The sequence below is a fragment of the Hyla sarda genome, chromosome 9, assembly GCF_029499605.1.
Source record: "Hyla sarda isolate aHylSar1 chromosome 9, aHylSar1.hap1, whole genome shotgun sequence".
Classification (NCBI taxonomy): domain Eukaryota; kingdom Metazoa; phylum Chordata; class Amphibia; order Anura; family Hylidae; genus Hyla; species Hyla sarda.
This window is the reverse complement of record NC_079197.1, coordinates 12,231,243-12,251,199: the sequence shown is the minus strand read 5'-3', so window position 1 is coordinate 12,251,199 and position 19,957 is coordinate 12,231,243. Positions and strand designations below refer to the sequence as shown.

Here is a 19,957-nt window from a genome sequence, read left to right as displayed (position 1 = left end):
ATCATCTCTGTCCCAGCTGAACAAAGTCCAGTAAGTGAGGGCGGGGCTATCACTCCTCTGTGCTCACTCCTGTCCTATCAGACTGCAGCATGAAAACAGAGAGGAGGGGGTTACAGAGCAGCCTGCAGGGATTGGATGAAAAGACAGCACAGCAGACTCAGGGAGGAAGAGAATGCATGGTTGGTGAGGGAGGACTCAGTGCTTGCCTTGGACACACCCCTTCCTGAGCGGTGGATGTCAGAATGAGTGAGCAGCAGAAGAGAGGGATTTGTGAGTGAAATACAGAAGCTAAACACATAAGACATGTAAAGCATCTGCATGATCTAGGGAGGAACATAGATGCATTATATTTTTCTGTGATAAGACAGGTACACTTTAAAGCCTATAATACAATTTCCCTAAGGTGTGGATGTGACTACCCTCCATAATGCTGCTCCTACACTTTATAACCATCACTGGAAAAGTCCAGGATGACAGTCTGTATCCACCTTTTCCAGGCAACTGGAGCCCTTGGAAAGCTGAACTAATTTATGCAGACTAAAGTAATCAACAGCCGAGCTGCGAGGTTCGTTACGCGACAATTTACTGTAAATTCGCTCAACTCTAACCATCACTGTAGTTTCCACAGTCCTCTATTGATGCCCACATCTTATAAACCTAAACCATGACAATCATGTAATGCCTGGCCATAGGAATGTCCCAATACTGGTATTGGCGCCAATACCAGAAATTTGTATTTATACAAGTCCAGATGTCCCCGATACCCATAGAGAGACACCCACAGACCAAAAACTAAAAATGTAAATCCCCCTCACCTTCCCTTCAGCGCGAAGCCCTCTATATCGTTTGCTCTGTTATGCGGAGTGGTGCAGGACCTGCTATGTGATGAAGTCATCACGCTGGGTAGTAGAAGGTCCTGCACCACCAACACAGGAGCGAAGAGAAGGGGAGTGGGATTTTTTTTAAAATTATTTTCTCTTAGAGAACATTATTGGGGGAAACTAATGAGGGGAACCCTATCCGTCTGGCTACTGAGGAATTCTACCTAATAGAGGGATTCCTAACTACTTGTCTTCTAGGGGGTTCTACTTAAAGGGGTACTCCCCAGAAAGTTAAACAGATTTGTAAATTACTTCTATAAAAATTTTTTAATCCTGTACTTATATGTTCCAGAGGAAGTTCTTTTTGAATTTCCTTTCTGCCTGACCACAGTGCTCTCTGCTGACACCTCTGTCCATTTTAGGAACTGTCCAGAGTACAAGCAAATTACCAAAGCAAACCTCTCCTGCTCCGGACAGTTCCTAAAACGAACAGAGGTGTCAGCAGAGAGCACTGTGGTCAGACGGAAAGGAAATTCAATAAGAAAAGAACTTCCTCTGGAGCATACAACAGCTGATAAGTACAGGAAGGATTAAGAGTTTTAAAAAGTAGTAATTTACAAATCTGTTTAACTTTCTGGCACCAGTTGATTAAATTTTTTTTCCAGGGGAGTACCCCTTTAAAGGGGTTATCCAGGAATAAAAAAACAGATCTAATTTCTGTCAGAAGACCGCTCCCTGTCTGTCTTCAGGTTGTGTGCGGTATTACAAATTGGCTCCATTCACTTCAATAGAACCAAGCTGCAGAACCACACACAACCTGGAGACAGACTGGGAGTGGTTTTGGAAAGAAATTACCTGTGTTTTTTCTATTCCTGGATAACCCCTTTAAAAAGGGGAATTTCCTAACCGCCTACTGAGGGCTTCTGCCTAATATGGTGGAATTCCCTTTATAACTACTAGGGGAGCTTCTTCCCAATAGGGAAATTTTCTTACCTACCCACTCTTAAAGAAGAGGTCCAGCAGAAAATCGTTTATCCCCAATCCACAGGATAGGGCAGTGGTTCTCAACCCGGGCACCTCCAGCTGTTGCAGAACTACAACTCCCAGCATGCCCGGACAGCCGACACGCCGCCTCAATACATCGCTATGGCAGAGCCGGAGATTCCTGAAGGCAGTGCTCGGGCTCTGCCATAGACGTGTATTGAGGGGGCGTGTCAGCCGCCGCTTCGTGCGGTGGTTGACACGCCCCCTTCCCCCGGGGGAAGGGGCCCCGTACAGGAGATCACTGGGAGGCCACATCGGTCAGACCCCCCCGCGATCTGAAACTTATCCCCTATCCTTAGGATAGGGGATACGTTTTTCAGCACTGGACTACCCCTTTAAGAAATGAATAGAGGGGACGCGTTTCGAAAAGCTGACGTGCTGGGTGCAAAACGTAATCAGAGCCGGGGCTGAGCCAGTTCCCCATACGGGAGGCTGCGGGGCTCCATTAGGCCCCAAGATTGATTTTTTTGAATAATTTCCAACACGAAACAACTGGAAAAAGAGAAGAAATCTTTATTGGAAAGACGGCTACAGAAAAATAAAAACAAATCAGCAGTATAAAACATTGTCCTGCGGCACAGGTACGAACCATTTCATTACGATAAATAAAAGGCTGTGACAAAAAAGGGAAGACTCCAGGAATGGGGGGGGGAACAGTGCAATGGGTGCGGACCCCCCCCCCCCCCCCCGGACCCGACATCATGGTACTGACCTAATCCAGCTTAAAAACAATAAAATCATCATCAGGGCCCAGCACAGGTGAACGGATCTAGGGCTGAGTCCTCCAGTCCTCCCTGTGCTGCACCTACAATAAATCATGAAACTTCATAGTCACCTTCATATTCTCTAGCAGCAGTTTACGGCGCAAGCGCCCATGTAAATGAATGTACATAAATAACCTGAGGGGGCGAGATTTCACCCCTTGAGTCCGAACTAAGACTGGGTTCACATCACGTTTTCTCCCATACGGGAGCGCACGCGACGGGGGGGGGGGGAGCTAAAACCTCGCGCTCCCGTATGCGCTCCCGTATGTAATTAATTTCAATGAGCCGACCGCAGTGAAACGTTCGGTCCGGACAGCTCATTTTTGCCCCGTATGAGCTTTTTCCCCGGACCGGTCCGGTTGTAAAAGCGCATATGCCGCAAAATCGAGCCGACCGGACCGAACGTTTCACTCCGGCCCGGCTCATTGAAATGAATTACATACGGGAGCGCAAGGTTTTAGCTCCCCCCCTGCTGTATGGGAGAAAACGTGATGTGATCCAGCCCTAATATTTGTCAAGGGCTCTGAATGGAGTTAAAAACAATATAAAGGAAGGCATCTGGTGTGTGGCGGTGAGCTGCGGCGGCTCTGCTCTTTGGTGGCTCCTCGTCACGTCTGTTCTTTAAAACTTTGGTGCAGATTCTCTGCCTGGGACTTCAGCTTACAGAACTCCTCCTGGATGTAGTCAGTGATGGCTTTCCTCATCTCAACCTGCAGAGGGAATGGCAAATGAGAATACCCTCTGGACTGTACACCTGAACCAGTGTTTTCCAACCAGGGTGCCTCCAGCTGTTGCAAAAACTACAACTCCCAGCATGCCCGGACAGCCTTCGGCTGTCCGGGCATGCTGGGAGTTGTAGTTTTTGCAACAGCTGGAGGTGCCCTGGTTGGGAAACTCCGACCTAAACATTCACTGGATATACATTATAACTATGAGGAGTACATGGGTACAGATATCCTGGATGAGCTGCACTACCTGAGCCACTTGTATGGGTTGTAGATTCCGTCTAATGCTACCAATAGAGCGAAAGCACCGCCAGCATTCAAAAGTGACCAAAACATCAGCCAGGAAGCATAGGAACTGAGAAGTGGTCTGTGGTCACCACCTGAAGAACCACTCCTTTATTAGGGGTGTCTTGCTAATTGCCTATAATTACCACCTGTTGTCTGTTCCATGTGAAATTGATTGTCAATCAGTGTTCTTCCTGAGTGGACAGTGGGATTTCACACAAGTGTCAGTGACTTGGAGTTACATTGTGTTGTGTAAGTGTTCCCTTTATGTTTTTGTGCAGTGTATGTGTATGCTAGATGTTTACCTGGCCTGTCATGGTCTCACTGCCATAATGGCGCTCTTCAGGAGACTGGGAAAGCTGAGTAGCATGCAGTACACAGTGCAAGGCTCAGAGTACACAGTCTCCTGAAGAAAATATCTGTCTGATAAAGCAGCCATATTGAAGCTCTTTAGGAGACTGGAAAAGCTGGGTGGCACACACACTGCATATCAACCCAGCATTTCCATTCTCTTGAAGCGCCAGAAGTGATAGGCTGCTTGTCCTCTCCGAACTCCTCACTGCACATGCCCTCTTCCTGTCCTGTTGTCTTCTCTCCCCCTCTTTTCTTAGCCCACAGTAAATCTCTTAACCCCCACTCCCCGCAGCAGCTGCACTAACTATTCTTTGCACCTGCCTGCGCCTGCTCGCAGCTGCAGGTTGCTGTGCGCCTGCTCGCAGCTGCAGGTTGCTGTGCGCCTGCTCGCAGCTGCAGGTTGCTGTGCGCCTGCTCGCAGCTGCAGGTTGCTGTGCGCCTGCTCGCAGCTGCAGATTGCTGTGCGCCTGCTCGCAGCTGCAGATTGCTGTGCGCCTGCTCGCAGCTGCAGATTGCTGTGCGCCTGCTCGCAGCTGCAGATTGCTGTGCGCCTGCTCGCAGCTGCAGATTGCTGTGCGCCTGCTCGCAGCTGCAGATTGCTGTGCGCCTGCTCGCAGCTGCAGATTGCTGTGCGCCTGCTCGCAGCTGCAGATTGCTGTGCGCCTGCTCGCAGCTGCAGATTGCTGTGCGCCTGCTCGCAGCTGCAGATTGCTGTGCGCCTGCTCGCAGCTGCAGATTGCTGTGCGCCTGCTCGCAGCTGCAGATTGCTGTGCGCCTGCTCGCAGCTGCAGATTGCTGTGCGCCTGCTCGCAGCTGCAGATTGCTGTGCGCCTGCTCGCAGCTGCAGATTGCTGTGCGCCTGCTCGCAGCTGCAGATTGCTGTGCGCCTGCTCGCAGCTGCAGATTGCTGTGCGCCTGCTCGCAGCTGCAGATTGCTGTGCGCCTGCTCGCAGCTGCAGATTGCTGTGCGCCTGCTCGCAGCTGCAGATTGCTGTGCGCCTGCTCGCAGCTGCAGATTGCTGTGCGCCTGCTCGCAGCTGCAGATTGCTGTGCGCCTGCTCGCAGCTGCAGATTGCTGTGCGCCTGCTCGCAGCTGCAGATTGCTGTGCGCCTGCTCGCAGCTGCAGATTGCTGTGCGCCTGCTCGCAGCTGCAGATTGCTGTGCGCCTGCTCGCAGCTGCAGATTGCTGTGCGCCTGCTCGCAGCTGCAGATTGCTGTGCGCCTGCTCGCAGCTGCAGATTGCTGTGCGCCTGCTCGCAGCTGCAGATTGCTGTGCGCCTGCTCGCAGCTGCAGATTGCTGTGCGCCTGCTCGCAGCTGCAGATTGCTGTGCGCCTGCTCGCAGCTGCAGATTGCTGTGCGCCTGCTCGCAGCTGCAGATTGCTGTGCGCCTGCTCGCAGCTGCAGATTGCTGTGCGCCTGCTCGCAGCTGCAGATTGCTGTGCGCCTGCTCGCAGCTGCAGATTGCTGTGCGCCTGCTCGCAGCTGCAGATTGCTGTGCGCCTGCTCGCAGCTGCAGATTGCTGTGCGCCTGCTCGCAGCTGCAGATTGCTGTGCGCCTGCTCGCAGCTGCAGATTGCTGTGCGCCTGCTCGCAGCTGCAGATTGCTGTGCGCCTGCTCGCAGCTGCAGATTGCTGTGCGCCTGCTCGCAGCTGCAGATTGCTGTGCGCCTGCTCGCAGCTGCAGATTGCTGTGCGCCTGCTCGCAGCTGCAGATTGCTGTGCGCCTGCTCGCAGCTGCAGATTGCTGTGCGCCTGCTCGCAGCTGCAGATTGCTGTGCGCCTGCTCGCAGCTGCAGATTGCTGTGCGCCTGCTCGCAGCTGCAGATTGCTGTGCGCCTGCTCGCAGCTGCAGATTGCTGTGCGCCTGCTCGCAGCTGCAGATTGCTGTGCGCCTGCTCGTAGCTGCAGATTGCTGTGCGCCTGCTCGTAGCTGCAGATTGCTGTGCGCCTGCTCGTAGCTGCAGATTGCTGTGCGCCTGCTCGCAGCTGCAGATTGCTGTGCGCCTGCTCGCAGCTGCAGATTGCTGTGCGCCTGCTCGCAGCTGCAGATTGCTGTGCGCCTGCTCGCAGCTGCAGATTGCTGTGCGCCTGCTCGTAGCTGCAGATTGCTGTGCGCCTGCTCGTAGCTGCAGATTGCTGTGCGCCTGCTCGTAGCTGCAGATTGCTGTGCGCCTGCTCGTAGCTGCAGATTGCTGTGCGCCTGCTCGTAGCTGCAGATTGCTGTGCGCCTGCTCGTAGCTGCAGATTGCTGTGCGCCTGCTCGTAGCTGCAGATTGCTGTGCGCCTGCTCGTAGCTGCAGATTGCTGTGCGCCTGCTCGTAGCTGCAGATTGCTGTGCGCCTGCTCGTAGCTGCAGATTGCAGGCACACTGTAGGGTCTATCATCGGCGGATCCGCAACATAAAATACCCTGCGGATCCATTCTGTGTGACCCTAATGTGTAAAGCCAAGAGATAAACTTTAAGTTCTTACAGGCGTCCTGTGCTCCGCTTTCAACTTCTCCACCACGGGTGCGATGCTGAACGGGCGCCCAACCAGCACAGTGATCTTCTGCAGGGACAAAAAAACAGGACGAGTGAAATGACTGCTCCCTTCCTAAGAATATTAAAATATTACTAAAAAGTTCTGATACCCTATAAAGAACAAAAGGGTGCACTTATTTTTAGTAAGGGGTACACTCTACATTACAATACATCTCGGGTGCTGCAGAACCTTACATTAGAGCAGTGTTTCCCCAATAAGAGGGCCTCCAGCTGTTGCAAAACTAACTCCCAGCATGCCCGGACAGCCTATGGCTGTCCGGGCATGCTGGGAGTTGTAGTTTTGCAACAGCTGGAGGCGCCCTGTTTGGGAAATACTACAATACTACATTGGAGTAAGGGAAGCTTTGTGTCTACTATTTATGGTTAAGAAATACTCTATCATCCCTGCACCTGGTGTGTGTGTGTGTGTGTCTCTGTATCTCTCTCTCTCTATCTATTTTTATTTCCCCTCCCCCCCCCCCAAAAAAAAAAAAAAAAAAGTAGCAAGTTTTTGCTTTACAAACAACAAGTGTGTGACACTTTGCTCAGAGGGCAGAGCGTGGCACAAAGTGGGTGAGGTGTCACGCAGAATAAGAGGGGCCATAACACCTAGGCGGCCTGGCATCACACGCACACCAATTTGATTACATATTATGCAAGAGGCGTAAATTGTAGTTCAGAAATTCTTTTTGAATTTCTTTTTTGTCTTGTCCACAGTGCTCTCTGCCGACACCTGATGTCCGTATGAGGAACTGTCCAGAGCAGGAGAAAATCCCCATAGCAAACCTATGCTGCTCTGGACAGTTCGTGACACGGACAGAGGTGTCAGCAGAGAGCACTGTGGTCAGACAGAAAGGAAATTCAAAAAGAAAATAATTTCCTCTGCAACAGAGCTTTAAGGCCGGCCATGATTAATCCTCCTCTCACCTATGGGTTTAAATATGAAATGTTTTAAATTCAACATGAATTGGCCTAATGTAGATGTTAAATCTGTACCAGAGAGATACATTTCGGTGTTCACTCTACTTAGATGAAACTGCAAACAGCGACAGGTTTGACAGATGTAAAATAAGGAGATTTGGGTTAGTGGAGTACTCCGGCAAAAAATAACTTATCCCCTTATCCACAGGATAGAGGATAAATAGCTGATCGTAGGGGGGGGTCTGAGCGCTGGGTTCCCCCTGTGATCACTGGGACGGGACCCGCGCGCTCAATGAGAAGTGCGTGTGGTTTACCGGTACACGGCACATGCTGCATTCATTTCTATGGCCGCGTCGGAGAGCTGTACTCTGGTCTTTTCGGCGCTCCCATAGGAACAAATTGAGCGCGTACCGGTTGCAGCATGCGCTCCTCACTGAGAGCCGGGTCCTGTCCGGTGATCTCGGGGGGCCCAACTGTCGGACCCCTCGCGATCAGCTATTTATCCCCTATCCTGTGGATAAGTTATTTTTTGCCGGAGACCTCCTTTATATCCAGATTTAGCCTCTTAGTAGGTCTAAGGCCACGTTCATGCGGCGAAAAATGTGCAAAATGGCTGCTCAGAAAACATGGTAAATCTTGTATAGGATAATCAAAAGACGGGTGTAAGGGGGGGGGGGGGGGGGGGGTTTATAGAAGAGACACATACCTGTCCCCATCGTGGCCAGTATGGAGGATCATTGGGAAGCACATCGTTCATTCCTGGGTTACAAGAGGTAACATTACCATCCATTATATATACAGAATCACAAAATACCCCAGGTGAGTCGGGGATTACAACTTTTCATATATATACAGACATGCATAATATATATTATATACACATACATACATACATACACGCACACACACACACACACACTATATATCACCATACTCAACATGTATATGCAAAACTGTTACTATATATTTTTCTTTTATAGCCTGTATAATAGTCCAGAGCTGCATTTACAATTGCAGAGCTGAAATCTCCTCGTATTCTTCAATGTCTGTATACTAGACAAAGTGTGGTAGTGCAGCTCACAATCTCAACCAACTAGTAGGGGGCCGAGGTTAATTCACGGGGGGCACAAATACCCAGGGTGCCTGGGGTAATGCAGGGGCATAGCTATAGGGGGTGCAGAGGTAGCAGTCGCACAGGGGCCCTGGTGCCTGAGGGGGCCCCAAAAAACATCTGCCCCATACGAGACCAGTATTAATAAATGGCACAAGGGGCCCTGTTGCAGCTTTTGCATTGGGGCCCAGAAGCTTTGAATTACTTCCAATGTCTGTATACAACCTGCTCGGGTCATCTGCATTCTGGAAAGTGTAATCTTTGACCAGACGCTGTAGTCGTATACATAGAAGGGGTGTGTGTTAATCTTGCCTAAAAGGAAGGGGTAGGCTAGCTGACTGTTTCCAAGAGACAAGCAGAATTGTGAATAAGGCTCTGGCTGTTAATTCAGGATCAGTACAGTGACCCCCCCAACATACGATCATTTCAAGATGGCCTCTCAGAAGCCATCACATGTTGAAGGCAGCATCAACATACGATGCTTTTGTATGTCGGGGCCATTGCATAAACGCCTATTCGGCAGCGCAGACTGCTTCAGCTGCTGCCGGATAGCCGTTTACGGTGCCCCGTGTGCTCCGGTAACGATCACTCACCTGTCCTCGGGGCTCCGGCGCGTCCTCTTCGGGGTCCCCTGCTACACCGGCACTCTCCTTCAACGTCATCACGCACGCCGTCCCGCCATCCAATAGGAGCGGCGTGCGTAGCGGCGATGGAGAGAGAGGATCCCGGGCAGCAGAGACATTCCAGAGTGATGGGGACACCCCGGGGACGTGGCGACAGCGATGGAGGGCGACATCCAGGGCAGCGGTGACAGGTCTGGTGCGGCGGGGACACGCGAGTATTCCCTCCTATACTTTACATTGCACGGATCCCTCAACACTACGATGGTTTCAACAAACGATGGTCCATTTGGAACGGATTACCATTGTATGTTGAGGGACCACTGTACTGTTCAAAAGACAGAATATGCTTTGAAGGAGTACTGCAGCCTTAAAGGAGATATCCAGATATCCTGAAAAACTTATTCCCTATCCTAAGGATGGGGGATAAGTTTCAGATCGCGGGGAACCCGACCGCTGGGGCCCCCCCGCGATCTCCTGTCTGGGCCCCAACTCACTGGCCAGAGAGCGCGTGTTGACCACCGCACGAAGCGTCAGCCGACACGTCCCCTCAATACAACTCTATGGCAGAGCCGTACATTGCCAAAGGCAGCGCTCCTGCTTTGCCATAGAGTTGTATTGAGGGGGGAGTGTCAGCCGCTGCTTCGTGCGGTGGTTGACACACCCCCTTCCCACGGGCTGCCAGGGCCTTGTATGGGAGATTGCGCGGGTCCCAGCAGTCGGACCCCCGCGATCTGAAACTTATCCCCTAAGGGGATAGGGGATGCGTTTTTCAAGACTGGAGATCTCCTCTTATACAACTCATCCCCTATCCGCAAGATAGGGGATAAGTGTCTGATCATTGGGGTCCGACCACTGGGACACAGCATTGCAGGGACCCAGCATTGCCGCGGCTAATGCGCGTTTCATCGACCTCACTAAAAAGGTCGGCAGACACGCCCCCTCCACTCAGTACTATGGGAGAGGCGGGGAGGCACGAACGCTGCATCTCCGCCTCTCCCATAGAGATACATGGAGGGGGCGTGTCGGCCGCGGCATCATGCTGCGGCCAACACGCGTCCTGCATGGGAAAGCTGCAGCAGAGCTGGGGCTCCGTAAAGGAGATCGCGGGGGGCCCAGCGTTTGGACCCCCCGCGATCACACACTTATCCCCTATCCTGCACACGGGGGATAAATGTCTATGGCTGCATATCCCCTTTAAGACAGCGTTTCCCAACCAGGGTGCCTCCAGCTGTTGCAAAGCTACAACTCCCAGCATGCCCGGACAGCCGCAGGCTGTCCGGGCATGCTGGGAGTTGTAGTTTTGCAACAGCTGCAGGCACACAATGAAGATAATATGGGCAAGTACTTACCGACATGCCAGAGAGGAAGGATGATAGGATTCAACGTGCACTCTGATATCAAACGGCCGATGCCTAAAGAGAAGAGGGGGGCAGGGATAAGTATATTTACTATATCTATCAAACCCAAGAATATTTCAGGCCATGTTCTCCTTCACTCACCCCACTTCAGCCTCATGAAGTCTTGGGTCATGTTAACTTTACCTGAAAAGAGGAATAAAAAAGCTTTATAAAAACACAACACCAGTCTCCAGACCCAATATGGACAAGCTCCTTCACGGATCTCCATATCTGGATGGTCAGGAACGCCTCGGCTTATAAAACTCAGACATGTAAGGATATGTTCACGCGGCGGAATTTCCGTGCCGAATTCCACCCTACATTTACTGCACCTTCAATTCAACGGGATTCCGCTTTACACATTACGCCAAAATATAGGATTTACATTTTTATGGAATTCCGCGGCGGAATCCCATTGAAGTCAATGAACCTTGAATCTCGGCAGAATTCTGTGTTCCGGGAACACGAAATTTCCGCCATGTGAACATACCCTAATGGGGTCATTACCTTCGGGAAACACGTGCACCCACTCTCCATTGTTCAGCCGCTCCAGGATGAAGTCCATTCCTTTCTGATAGACTCCATCGCCTGCGTGGGACAGTGAAGAATACAGATCAACTTATGTTTCCCATAATAGTTATCATAGGGTTTTATAGGTTACACTGAATGTTACATGTAAAATATAAGGGATATTTGTAATTAAAGAGAACCTCTCATGATCTTAAATGTTATCATCCTCCCAGGTCACTGGCCCCATCATGATACACCACCCTCTGCCTTTATTTTTATTATTTCTTAGTTTTCTACCTTGATATTACTCTGTATTTTCTGCTCAGTCAGATTCACAGACTGGGAAGGGGCGTTCCCCAGCAGGCGTGACATCATCTGAAGCCATACAGGGGAGAACTTCCTCCCTCACTCTGCTACACACAGCCCAGAGCAGTTCAGTGTGAGATGATCTATGATTGGCTGCATCTCAGCAATCCTCCCAGCCAGGTCCTTTGCACATGGGGCTAAGTGCACTGCAGAGCATTGAATCCTAGTGTCTTCCACAGACCCTAGGGTGCAATGCTCTGCAGTCTGGTCATACCCCCCACCTGTATAAGAAATTACATACACACACATGGGGAGTGGGGAGTATGTGCAGACTGCAGAGCATTGCACCCTAGGGTGCAATGCTCTGCAGTCTGCACATACACCCCCACCCCTCATACGTATAGCAGTGTGTGTATATACATTCCTACACAGGTGGGGGTATGTGCAGAGCATTGCACCCTAGTCTTCACTACTGACAAGGGTGCAATGCTCTGCACATACCCCCACCTGTGTAGGATTGTACATACATCCAGAAAGGAAAGGATTACAGAGTAGAGAGGAATGATTGGCTGACTGCCCAGGCTCGCTCCCTAGACTCAGAGCAGATGAGTCATCACTGAGGGAGACAGACACGCCCCCTGCAGCCAGCAAGATGAAAAAGTAACTCAGCAGCAGATAAATGCGTTTTTCTCTGGATATATAGGTCCTAGACACATAAAAATTATATGCACATGATAAGTATTAGGTACTGAGTAACATCACTTTTTTTTTTTTTTTTTTTGCACTATGACAGGTACGCTTTAAACTTTTAATATGGAAGGGGTTAAAGGAGTACTCCGGTGCGCACTTTTTTCCTTTTATCCCGTTCGGGCTGCAAAATAAAAGAAAACACACTTTCTCTTACCTGCCAACGAGCCCCCGGAGCTCCGGTACAGGTGTTCAGTCCCCGGGCTGTATTCTTCTTACTTCCTGTTAGCCCGGCACATCACACAGAACTTCAGCCTATCACCGGCCGCAGCGATGTCCCGCCTCGGCCAGTGATAGGCTGAAGCTCAGTGTGACGTGCCGGGCTAACAGGAAGTAAGAAGAATACAGCCCGGGGACCGAACACCTGTTCCGGAGCTCCGGGGACTCGTTGGCAGGTAAGAGACAGTGTGTTTTCATTTATTTTGCAGCCCGGACGGGATAAAAGGAAAAAAGTGCGGGCCGGACTACTCCTTTAATGTGTGTGTGTTTTTTTTTTTTTTAAAGGAGATATCCAGAATAAAAAAAAAAAAAAAACTTATCCTGTATCCTAAAGATAGGGGATAAGTTTCAGATCATGGGGGGTCCGACTGCTGGGACCCCCTGTGATCTCCCGTACGGGGCCCCGACTCTGTCCAGAGAGCTCATGTCAACCACCGCACGAAGGAGCAGCCTACACGCCCTTTCAGTACAGCTCTATGGGAGGGCTGGAGATAGCCGAAGGCAGCACTCCGGCTCTGCCATAGCGCTGTATTGAGGGGACGTGTCAGCCTCCGCTCCGTGCGGTGGTCAACACATCCCCTTCCCACGGGCTGTCCGTGGTCGGACCCCCTGCAATCTAAAACTTATACCCTATCCTTAGGATAGGGTATAAGTTTTTCAAACCTGGAGTTCTCCTTTAAACTTTTACATGTCCCTTTAGACGCCGCTATCAGCTTTCAGTGTGTCACTCTAAAGGGTTAATAGCGATCGCCGCATGTCGGCTATTAACGGCGTTCCCCAGTTGCAGGAATCAGCTGGGGGCCGGCCGGTATGGTGCGGGCTCCTGTCTCTCACTGGTTGCCGCTTCCTTAGACGACAACCGGTTAAACAGCCATCTGGCTATGCTGAAGCAGTCAGCGCTGCCAGATAGCCGTTCTTGCGATGGCCCCGACACACAGAAGCATCGTATGTTGAGAGGATCGTATGTCGGGGCACCACTGTATATGAGAATATTTTGTTACACATCGATTTGGACCCTGCCACCCGTACTGACCTCGGCACACCGGGACACACTTGCCCATACTGAAGAACCAGGAGTGCATCTCTTTTGTAAAGCATATGTCCGCTGCAGTGGGCGTCCTAAGAGAAAGAGGCACAAACATATCAGGAAGTGATCATGATATCCACTACTGTTTCCCAACCAGGGGGCCTCCAGCTGTTGCAAAACTACAACTCCCAGCATGCCTGGACGACCGAAGACTGGAGGCACCCTGGTTGGGAAACAATGGCTCGTCTATAATCCTATAGCAGTGTTTCCCAACCAGAGCGCCTCCATCTATAGTAAAACTACAACTCCCAGCATGCCCTGACAGCCGAAGGCTGTCAGGGCATGCTGGGAGTTGTAGTTTTGCAACAGCTGCGGACACCCTGGTTGGGAAACAATATCTCTGTATCATTTAATACTTAGAAACACTCACCATCTCATCGTACTCAAATTCCATAGGTGTCTTAACTTTAATATACCTGCAGTACGAGAAAGATTATTTTTAAAATGTATTTTATTTTTTTAACTATTACCCCTAATCCACAACTTACCAGTTATTGCAAAACTACAACTCCCAGCATGCGCTGACAGCCTGTGCTAATAGTTGTAGTTTCGCGACAGATGGGAGAGCCCCAGGTTTGGGATCAATGTTTTATAATTTAAGGGGTAGTCCAGGAGACTAAACTTCTCAGACACTTATTCCCCATGCACATAATAGGACAGTGGGACCTGGACCCAAGGTGCGATCCAAGGAGCTGGCCGTTGACGGGAAAGGGTTAATGGTGCATACTCTATGCCCCTAAGCCGCAGAAGGGGGAACAGGTAGCGCCATATGCTCCCAAACCCCCACCTGAAAACGAGAAAATACGTTGGAAAAAAAAAAAGTCTAAAGACAGGTCCTAGCTATAAAAATAAAATAAAAAAGAAGACCAGATCTGGAGAGAGCTCCAGACCTGTGTCTGCCTCCTACTGACACTATGCTAAAACTGATTAGCTCAGAGAGTAAGGCTGCATTTACACCTCGTTTTTTTACATACGGGTGCCGGATCCGGCGGGGGGAGGGGCAAACCGGGTGCTCCCGTACCCCAGCCGAATCAGCCTGTGACTCCATTTACTTTAATGAGCCGACCGGAGTCAAACGGTGACTCTGGTCGGCTCAGTTTTGACTCGTATCCGGTTTTGGACCGGACCTAAAACTGTAGTATACTACGGTTTTAGGTCCGGTCAGGAGACCGCATACGGGTCAAAACTGAGCCGACCGTTTGACTCCGGTCGGCTCATTAAAGTAAATGGAGTCACGGGCTGATCCGGCTGGGGTACAGGAGCGCCTGGTTTGCCCCTCCCCCAGCCGGATCCGGCACCCGTATGTAAAAAACGAGGTGTGAATGCAGCCTCAGTAAGCGGGGTAATATCCTGCCAGGAGGGGTCGATTTTTTTCTTGTAGGCCTTGTGTCAGCGCCTCCTAGTGGTAAGAGCATATGCCCACGGTTTCTGTGTCCCCCAACGGTAGCAACCGAGAAAAGTGTCTAATCGCAGAGGTCGGACCCCCGCTATCTCCTGTGCGGGGCCCAGTACTCAAGTAATGGCCCACTAAGCCAATCAGCGGCCACAGCGATGTGCAGCCTATGCAGGTAATTGGCTGAAGGGTTGGTCACTTATGTTCGGCCTGGAAGGTGGGGGCCGAAGCGCGCCAAAAATAAATAAATAAATAGGGCCCTAAACAGGAGAAGCGTGGGGTCCCTGTGGTTGAACCTCCCGCGATCAGACACTTATCCCTAATCCACAGTATAGGGGATAAGTGTCTGGTAAATTCAGTTCCCGGACTTCCCCTTTAACAGGCCTGGAAGAATGACCCAAATCTGTATTGGATACCTCTCATCTGTGCCCCCCATGACCCCTAAGGCAAGGGTGACTTACCCCACAGGTGAGGGTCGTCCATGCAGGACTGGTGGTTACAGATGGTGATAAGCGGCGTGTCCGGCTGCCGCTTCTCGATCAGCTCATACAACACTTCCTTGTTGTGCACCTGCAGACTGTTCATGTACTCTGTAATAAAAAGCTACAGTCATTACAGGTCACCAGGAACACTGAGGTGTCGGATTATCAGAAATTACGGACTATTGGAACTGAACATATGTTGGGACCTAGAAAGTTACGTCACTCGCTGCTGGACTACGTCATTGTCCCATTGATCCAACAGCATCGGGCTGCAGCTTTGTAGACTAGGTCTTAAAGGGGTACTCCGATGTAAAACAACTCCGATGCATTAGACCAGTGTTTTCTAACTAGGGTGCCTCCAGCTGTTGCAAAACTAGGGCTAATCTCCCTCCCACCCAGCGGTCGCTCCACCCATTTAAAGGGGTACTCCGGAGAAAATGTATTTATTTATTTATTTTTTAATCAACTGGTGCCAGAAAGTTAAACAGATTTGTAAATTACTTCTATATAAAAATCTTAATCCTTCCAGTACTTATAAGCTGCTGAATAATACTGAGGAAATTCTTTTCTTTTTGGAACACAGAGCTCTCTGCTGACATCACGAGCACAGTGCTCTCTGCTGACATCTCTGTCCATTTTAGGAACTGACCAGAGCAGCATATGTTTGCTATGGGGATTTTCTACTACTCTGGACAGTTCTTAAAATGGACAGATATGTCAGCAGAGAGCACTGTGGTCATGATGTCAGCAGAGAGCTCTGTGTTCCAAAAAGAAAAGAATTTCCTCTGTAGTATTCAGCAGCTAATAAGCACTGGAAGGATTAAGATTTTTTAATAGAAGTAATTATTTACAAATCTGTTTAACTTTCTGGCACCAGTTGATTTAAAAAAAAAAAAAAAAAGTTTTCCACCAGAGTACCCCTTTAATGACATGAGGTTGCTTCGGCAAGCCGGTAGCGCTTCACTCTTTGTCTCTGATCAGCCCCATAGATTATTATAGATTAGTAGTATTATTATGGGGGCTGCGGGACTGCGATTGCGGAGAGTGAAGATAGGTGGGGGTCTCAGCACTGGGACCCTGACCGACCAAATCTTTTGACGTGTCCAATCTGATTTCTCCCCTATACAGGGGCTTCTCTGTCATCCGGGTGTAATCCGCACAGACCGTACAAAACCTCCCATCATGTTCGGCCGTTGGAACTGATCTGAAGGCATGCTGGGAGTTGTAGTTTGATAATAGCTACCAGAAGAAAGCAGAATACTTACTGGTCCATATCCAGCTGTAGGTGCCAACCAGGCCGGTAATCACCATACTGATGGCGCGCCTCCGTAAGTGCGGATTAACAGGGAACGGCCAGCTCACCACCAGCGGCATTTTTTACCCAACATACGTCAGCGGAGATCTGTAAAGGAGAGAGAAGGTTAAAAGGCGCGTAAAACAAGGTCATGTTCACACTTCGCTTTCAATGAGTGTTTTCCAGCCAGGGGACCTCCAGCTGTTGCCAAACTACAACTCCCAGCATGCCCGGACAGCCATCGGCTGTCCGGGCATGCTGGGAGTTGTAGTTTTGCAACAGCTGGAGGCACCTTGGTTGGGAAACACTGTCTTGACCAGATCAAGACAAAGTGTTTAGAGTTGGTAATGCATCATAACCAGGCAGCCGTTTCATTCAGAAGTCTGAGAAAGCTGGGTGATAGCTTAAAAGGGGTTATCCAGGACAGGAATTTATATATATCTCTATCTACTGGCTCCAGAAAGTTAAACAGATTTGTAAATTACTTCTATTAAGAGATCTTAATCCTTCCAGTAGTTATCAGCTGCTGAAGTTGAGTTGTTCTTTTATGTCTGATCACAGTGCTCTCTGCAGACACCTCTGTGTGTCTCAGGAACTGTCCAGAGTAGGAGCAAATCCCTACAGCAAACCTCTCCTGCTCTGGACAGTTACTGAGACAAGCAGTGGTGTCAGCAGAGTGCACTGTGGTCAGACAGAAAAGAACAACTCAACTTCAGCAGCTGATAACTACTGGAAGGATTACGATTTTTAAATAGAAGTCATTTACAGATCTGTTTAACTTTCTGGAGCCAGTTGAGACTATATATAAGTTTTTTCCTGGAATACCCCTTTAAATGGCCGCTAATAAAATGGGAGTTGTCACACAACTTTCCCAGACTCCCGAAGAACTGAACATCCAGCTTACCTAAAAGTGCAACAACTCGATAAAGGAGTATTATATCTCATCTTGAGAAAGCTGGGCGACAACCAATTTACAGCCGGCACGCAGTTGGCCACCAAACTTTTCAAGGTTCCTGAGCCGCATATTTATTTAATAGGAACATTAAGATTTCCTGGCTGCCTTTTCTATTAGGAGACTAGGAAAGCTGGGTGACAACCAAAATGGCTATTACTACATGCCTCAAACAAGTTTCCACCCAGCTTTGCAACAGCGCTGAATGTATCACTTGCGCAAATTTATTCCAGCGACTGTCTGGTGTATGACTGTGCGAGCTTTCCCTCTTTGGTGCACAATTCTATGAAGCGCCACATAATAGATTTTTGCGCAGCCACCGAGAAAACAAACCACGCAGTCGTGCGAAAATCTGTGCTGACACAATTTCCCACTGTGCGTTTTATTTTTAATTTAATTTATTTTTTTGCTGTTTGCACTTTTTATATTCTTGTCCTTGTAAAGGTGGCGGGCTTAGTGTGCGCAAAAAAAGAAAATAAAAATATTTTACTCTTATATGCCACATTTACATGACGCTCTGCCCATTTTTTCCAGTTCGACTCATTCACGCTACGGAATATCCGAGCAAATAAATTCTGGTCAGAAAATTCAGATGCAGCAGCTTTCTATCGTTTTCATTTTGGTGCAAAATTTGTCACAAGTATAAAACTAAATAAAACTAAAAGAAATAAAAAATTCACGCAATGTATTAAATTAGGCACAGAAAAGCAGCACAAATGAAAAAGAAAAGCAGCAAAAATTTTGCACAGGCGACATTCCTGGTCAGTAGAATGGGAAAGCTGGGTGCTCATCCTAATTGGGGGGGGATGGGGCGTATAGATGGCCGCCCAGCTCTTCTAGCTTACAGAATGGCACAATTGCAACGGATACTGTAACGGCGCCGTACAGTAACCTGGGTGAGGGCAGTAGTGGGCGCCGTATGGATTAGTCATCCGTTTTCCCCAACCAGGGTGCCTCCAGCTGTTGCAGTTTTCCCACCATGGTTGGGAGTTGTAGTTTTTCACCATTGTTGGGAAACAATGCCATAGAGAATAATTCTATATAGAAAAATCTATGAACAGCCATGGATATAATAGCACAGCGCACAGGGGCCTATAGCCGCTTGTATACACTCAGTGAAGGCCTCCAGTAACCAGCACACATGTCCCGCCTACCCTCCCCCAACGCCGGGGAGGCTCCTCAGGAAAGACCGAGGCTTCGGCCTAGTTACCGAACCCGGTTTTCTCCCTCGGCTCCAGTGCTAGGCTCCAAGCCTGGGTAGGTTTGGACGTGCAGGGAGTCGCCATATTGGACGGAGCCCACTCACCTGGAGGAGTCTGAGGGGACGGGAGGCCGGAGGAGTCCTTCACAGCTCCATCACACGTTGTCCTGCAGTCTTTGTCAGCGGCCGCTAGATGGAGCTCTTCATGGCGGCCTCAGCGGCTCCGGCCTTCACCTATTATTCTCATCTACTTTGTGGTACATGATCTCTGCTTGATGTCAGTGAAAGGAAACATGAGGCTGTGTACAGAGCTGAGCTAGTTCTATTTACACAGCTGAAGGTTTGTTATAGTGTGACACTATAGGCAGCTCTGAAGATTGAAGAGATTTATCTATCTATCTATCTCATATCTATCTATCTCCTATCTATCTATCTATCTATCTATCTATCTATCTCTCTCTATCTGATATCTATCTATCTCATATCTATCTATCTATCTATCTCATATCTATCTCATATCTATCTATCTCATATCTATCTCATATCTATCTATCTATCTCATATCTATCTATCTCATATCTATCTATCTATCTATCTATCTCATATCTATCTATCTATCTATCTATCTATCTATCTGTCTCATATCTATCTCATATCTATCTATCTATCTATCTATCTATCTATCTGTCATGTATTTTAGGATTACACAATGTGACCTCAGTGTTTCCCTGTGGATATGGACAATTCTTTATAAAGTCCCATAGAATTTGAGGTCATGCAGTTTTCCTTTGATATGACCTGGAGCCATAACCTGTACAGGGATCCTGTCATCGCTTTCATGCTGCCTGAAGTCACCAGGACACAGATCAGTAGTTATTTATTATGATGAAATAACGTTTTTTCTAGGGATAATTATTGGTTGATATAAGATCTCACTAATATGTAACAGGAAAACATAGAGGACTATGAGAATGTCCTCCCCACAATAGACAAACAAGAGCTACAAAAACATTTTTATTACTGAAAAAAGTCATTTATGATGTTGTGTAGTAAAATGTACAGTCATAGAGCTCTGGTGTTGGGTTTCTTGGGGTGCAGTACATTCATAGAGCTCTGGTGTTGGGTTTCTTGGGGTGCTGTAGAGTCATAGAGCTCTGGTGTTGGGTTTCTTGGGGTGCAGTACAGTCATAGAGCTCT

General features: G+C 49.1%; 2 protein-coding genes across 3 annotated transcripts in view; one reads left to right on the top strand and one right to left on the bottom strand.

The window, feature by feature from the left end:
* Positions 1 to 2,366: 2,366 nt before the first annotated feature.
* On the bottom strand, positions 2,367 to 19,014 carry TAFAZZIN (tafazzin, phospholipid-lysophospholipid transacylase). Its single transcript, XM_056541128.1, has 11 exons — positions 18,866 to 19,014; positions 16,579 to 16,715; positions 15,293 to 15,421; positions 13,809 to 13,854; positions 13,385 to 13,470; positions 11,077 to 11,157; positions 10,672 to 10,713; positions 10,522 to 10,584; positions 8,145 to 8,197; positions 6,468 to 6,545; positions 2,367 to 3,339 (listed from the first exon to the last, which is right to left on the bottom strand). The coding sequence occupies exons 2-11, from the start codon at positions 16,685 to 16,687 to the stop codon at positions 3,238 to 3,240; spliced, it is 789 nt and encodes a 262-aa protein (XP_056397103.1). The 5' UTR covers positions 16,688 to 16,715; positions 18,866 to 19,014; the 3' UTR covers positions 2,367 to 3,237.
* LOC130291816 (deoxyribonuclease-1-like 1) overlaps positions 18,988 to 19,957 on the top strand; it is a 34,811-nt gene continuing 33,841 nt past the window's right edge. For both annotated transcript variants that reach the window (XM_056541123.1, XM_056541121.1), the window contains exon 1: positions 18,988 to 19,100. The gene's annotated coding sequence lies outside the window, so the exon portion shown is untranslated. The remainder of the gene's footprint in view (positions 19,101 to 19,957) is intronic.

Bases quoted from the DNA above. Each gene is read 5' to 3' on its own strand.
- TAFAZZIN (XM_056541128.1), bottom strand. From the start codon at position 16,687: ATGCCGCTGGTGGTGAGCTGGCCGTTCCCTGTTAATCCGCACTTACGG. The intron at 13,855-15,292 runs GTAAGTCACCCT...CTCGTACTGCAG, and splicing joins GGACGACCCTCACCTGTGGG to GTATATTAAAGTTAAGACAC. The intron at 8,198-10,521 runs GTAAGTACTTGC...CTTGTAACCCAG, and splicing joins CCTTCCTCTCTGGCATGTCG to GAATGAACGATGTGCTTCCC.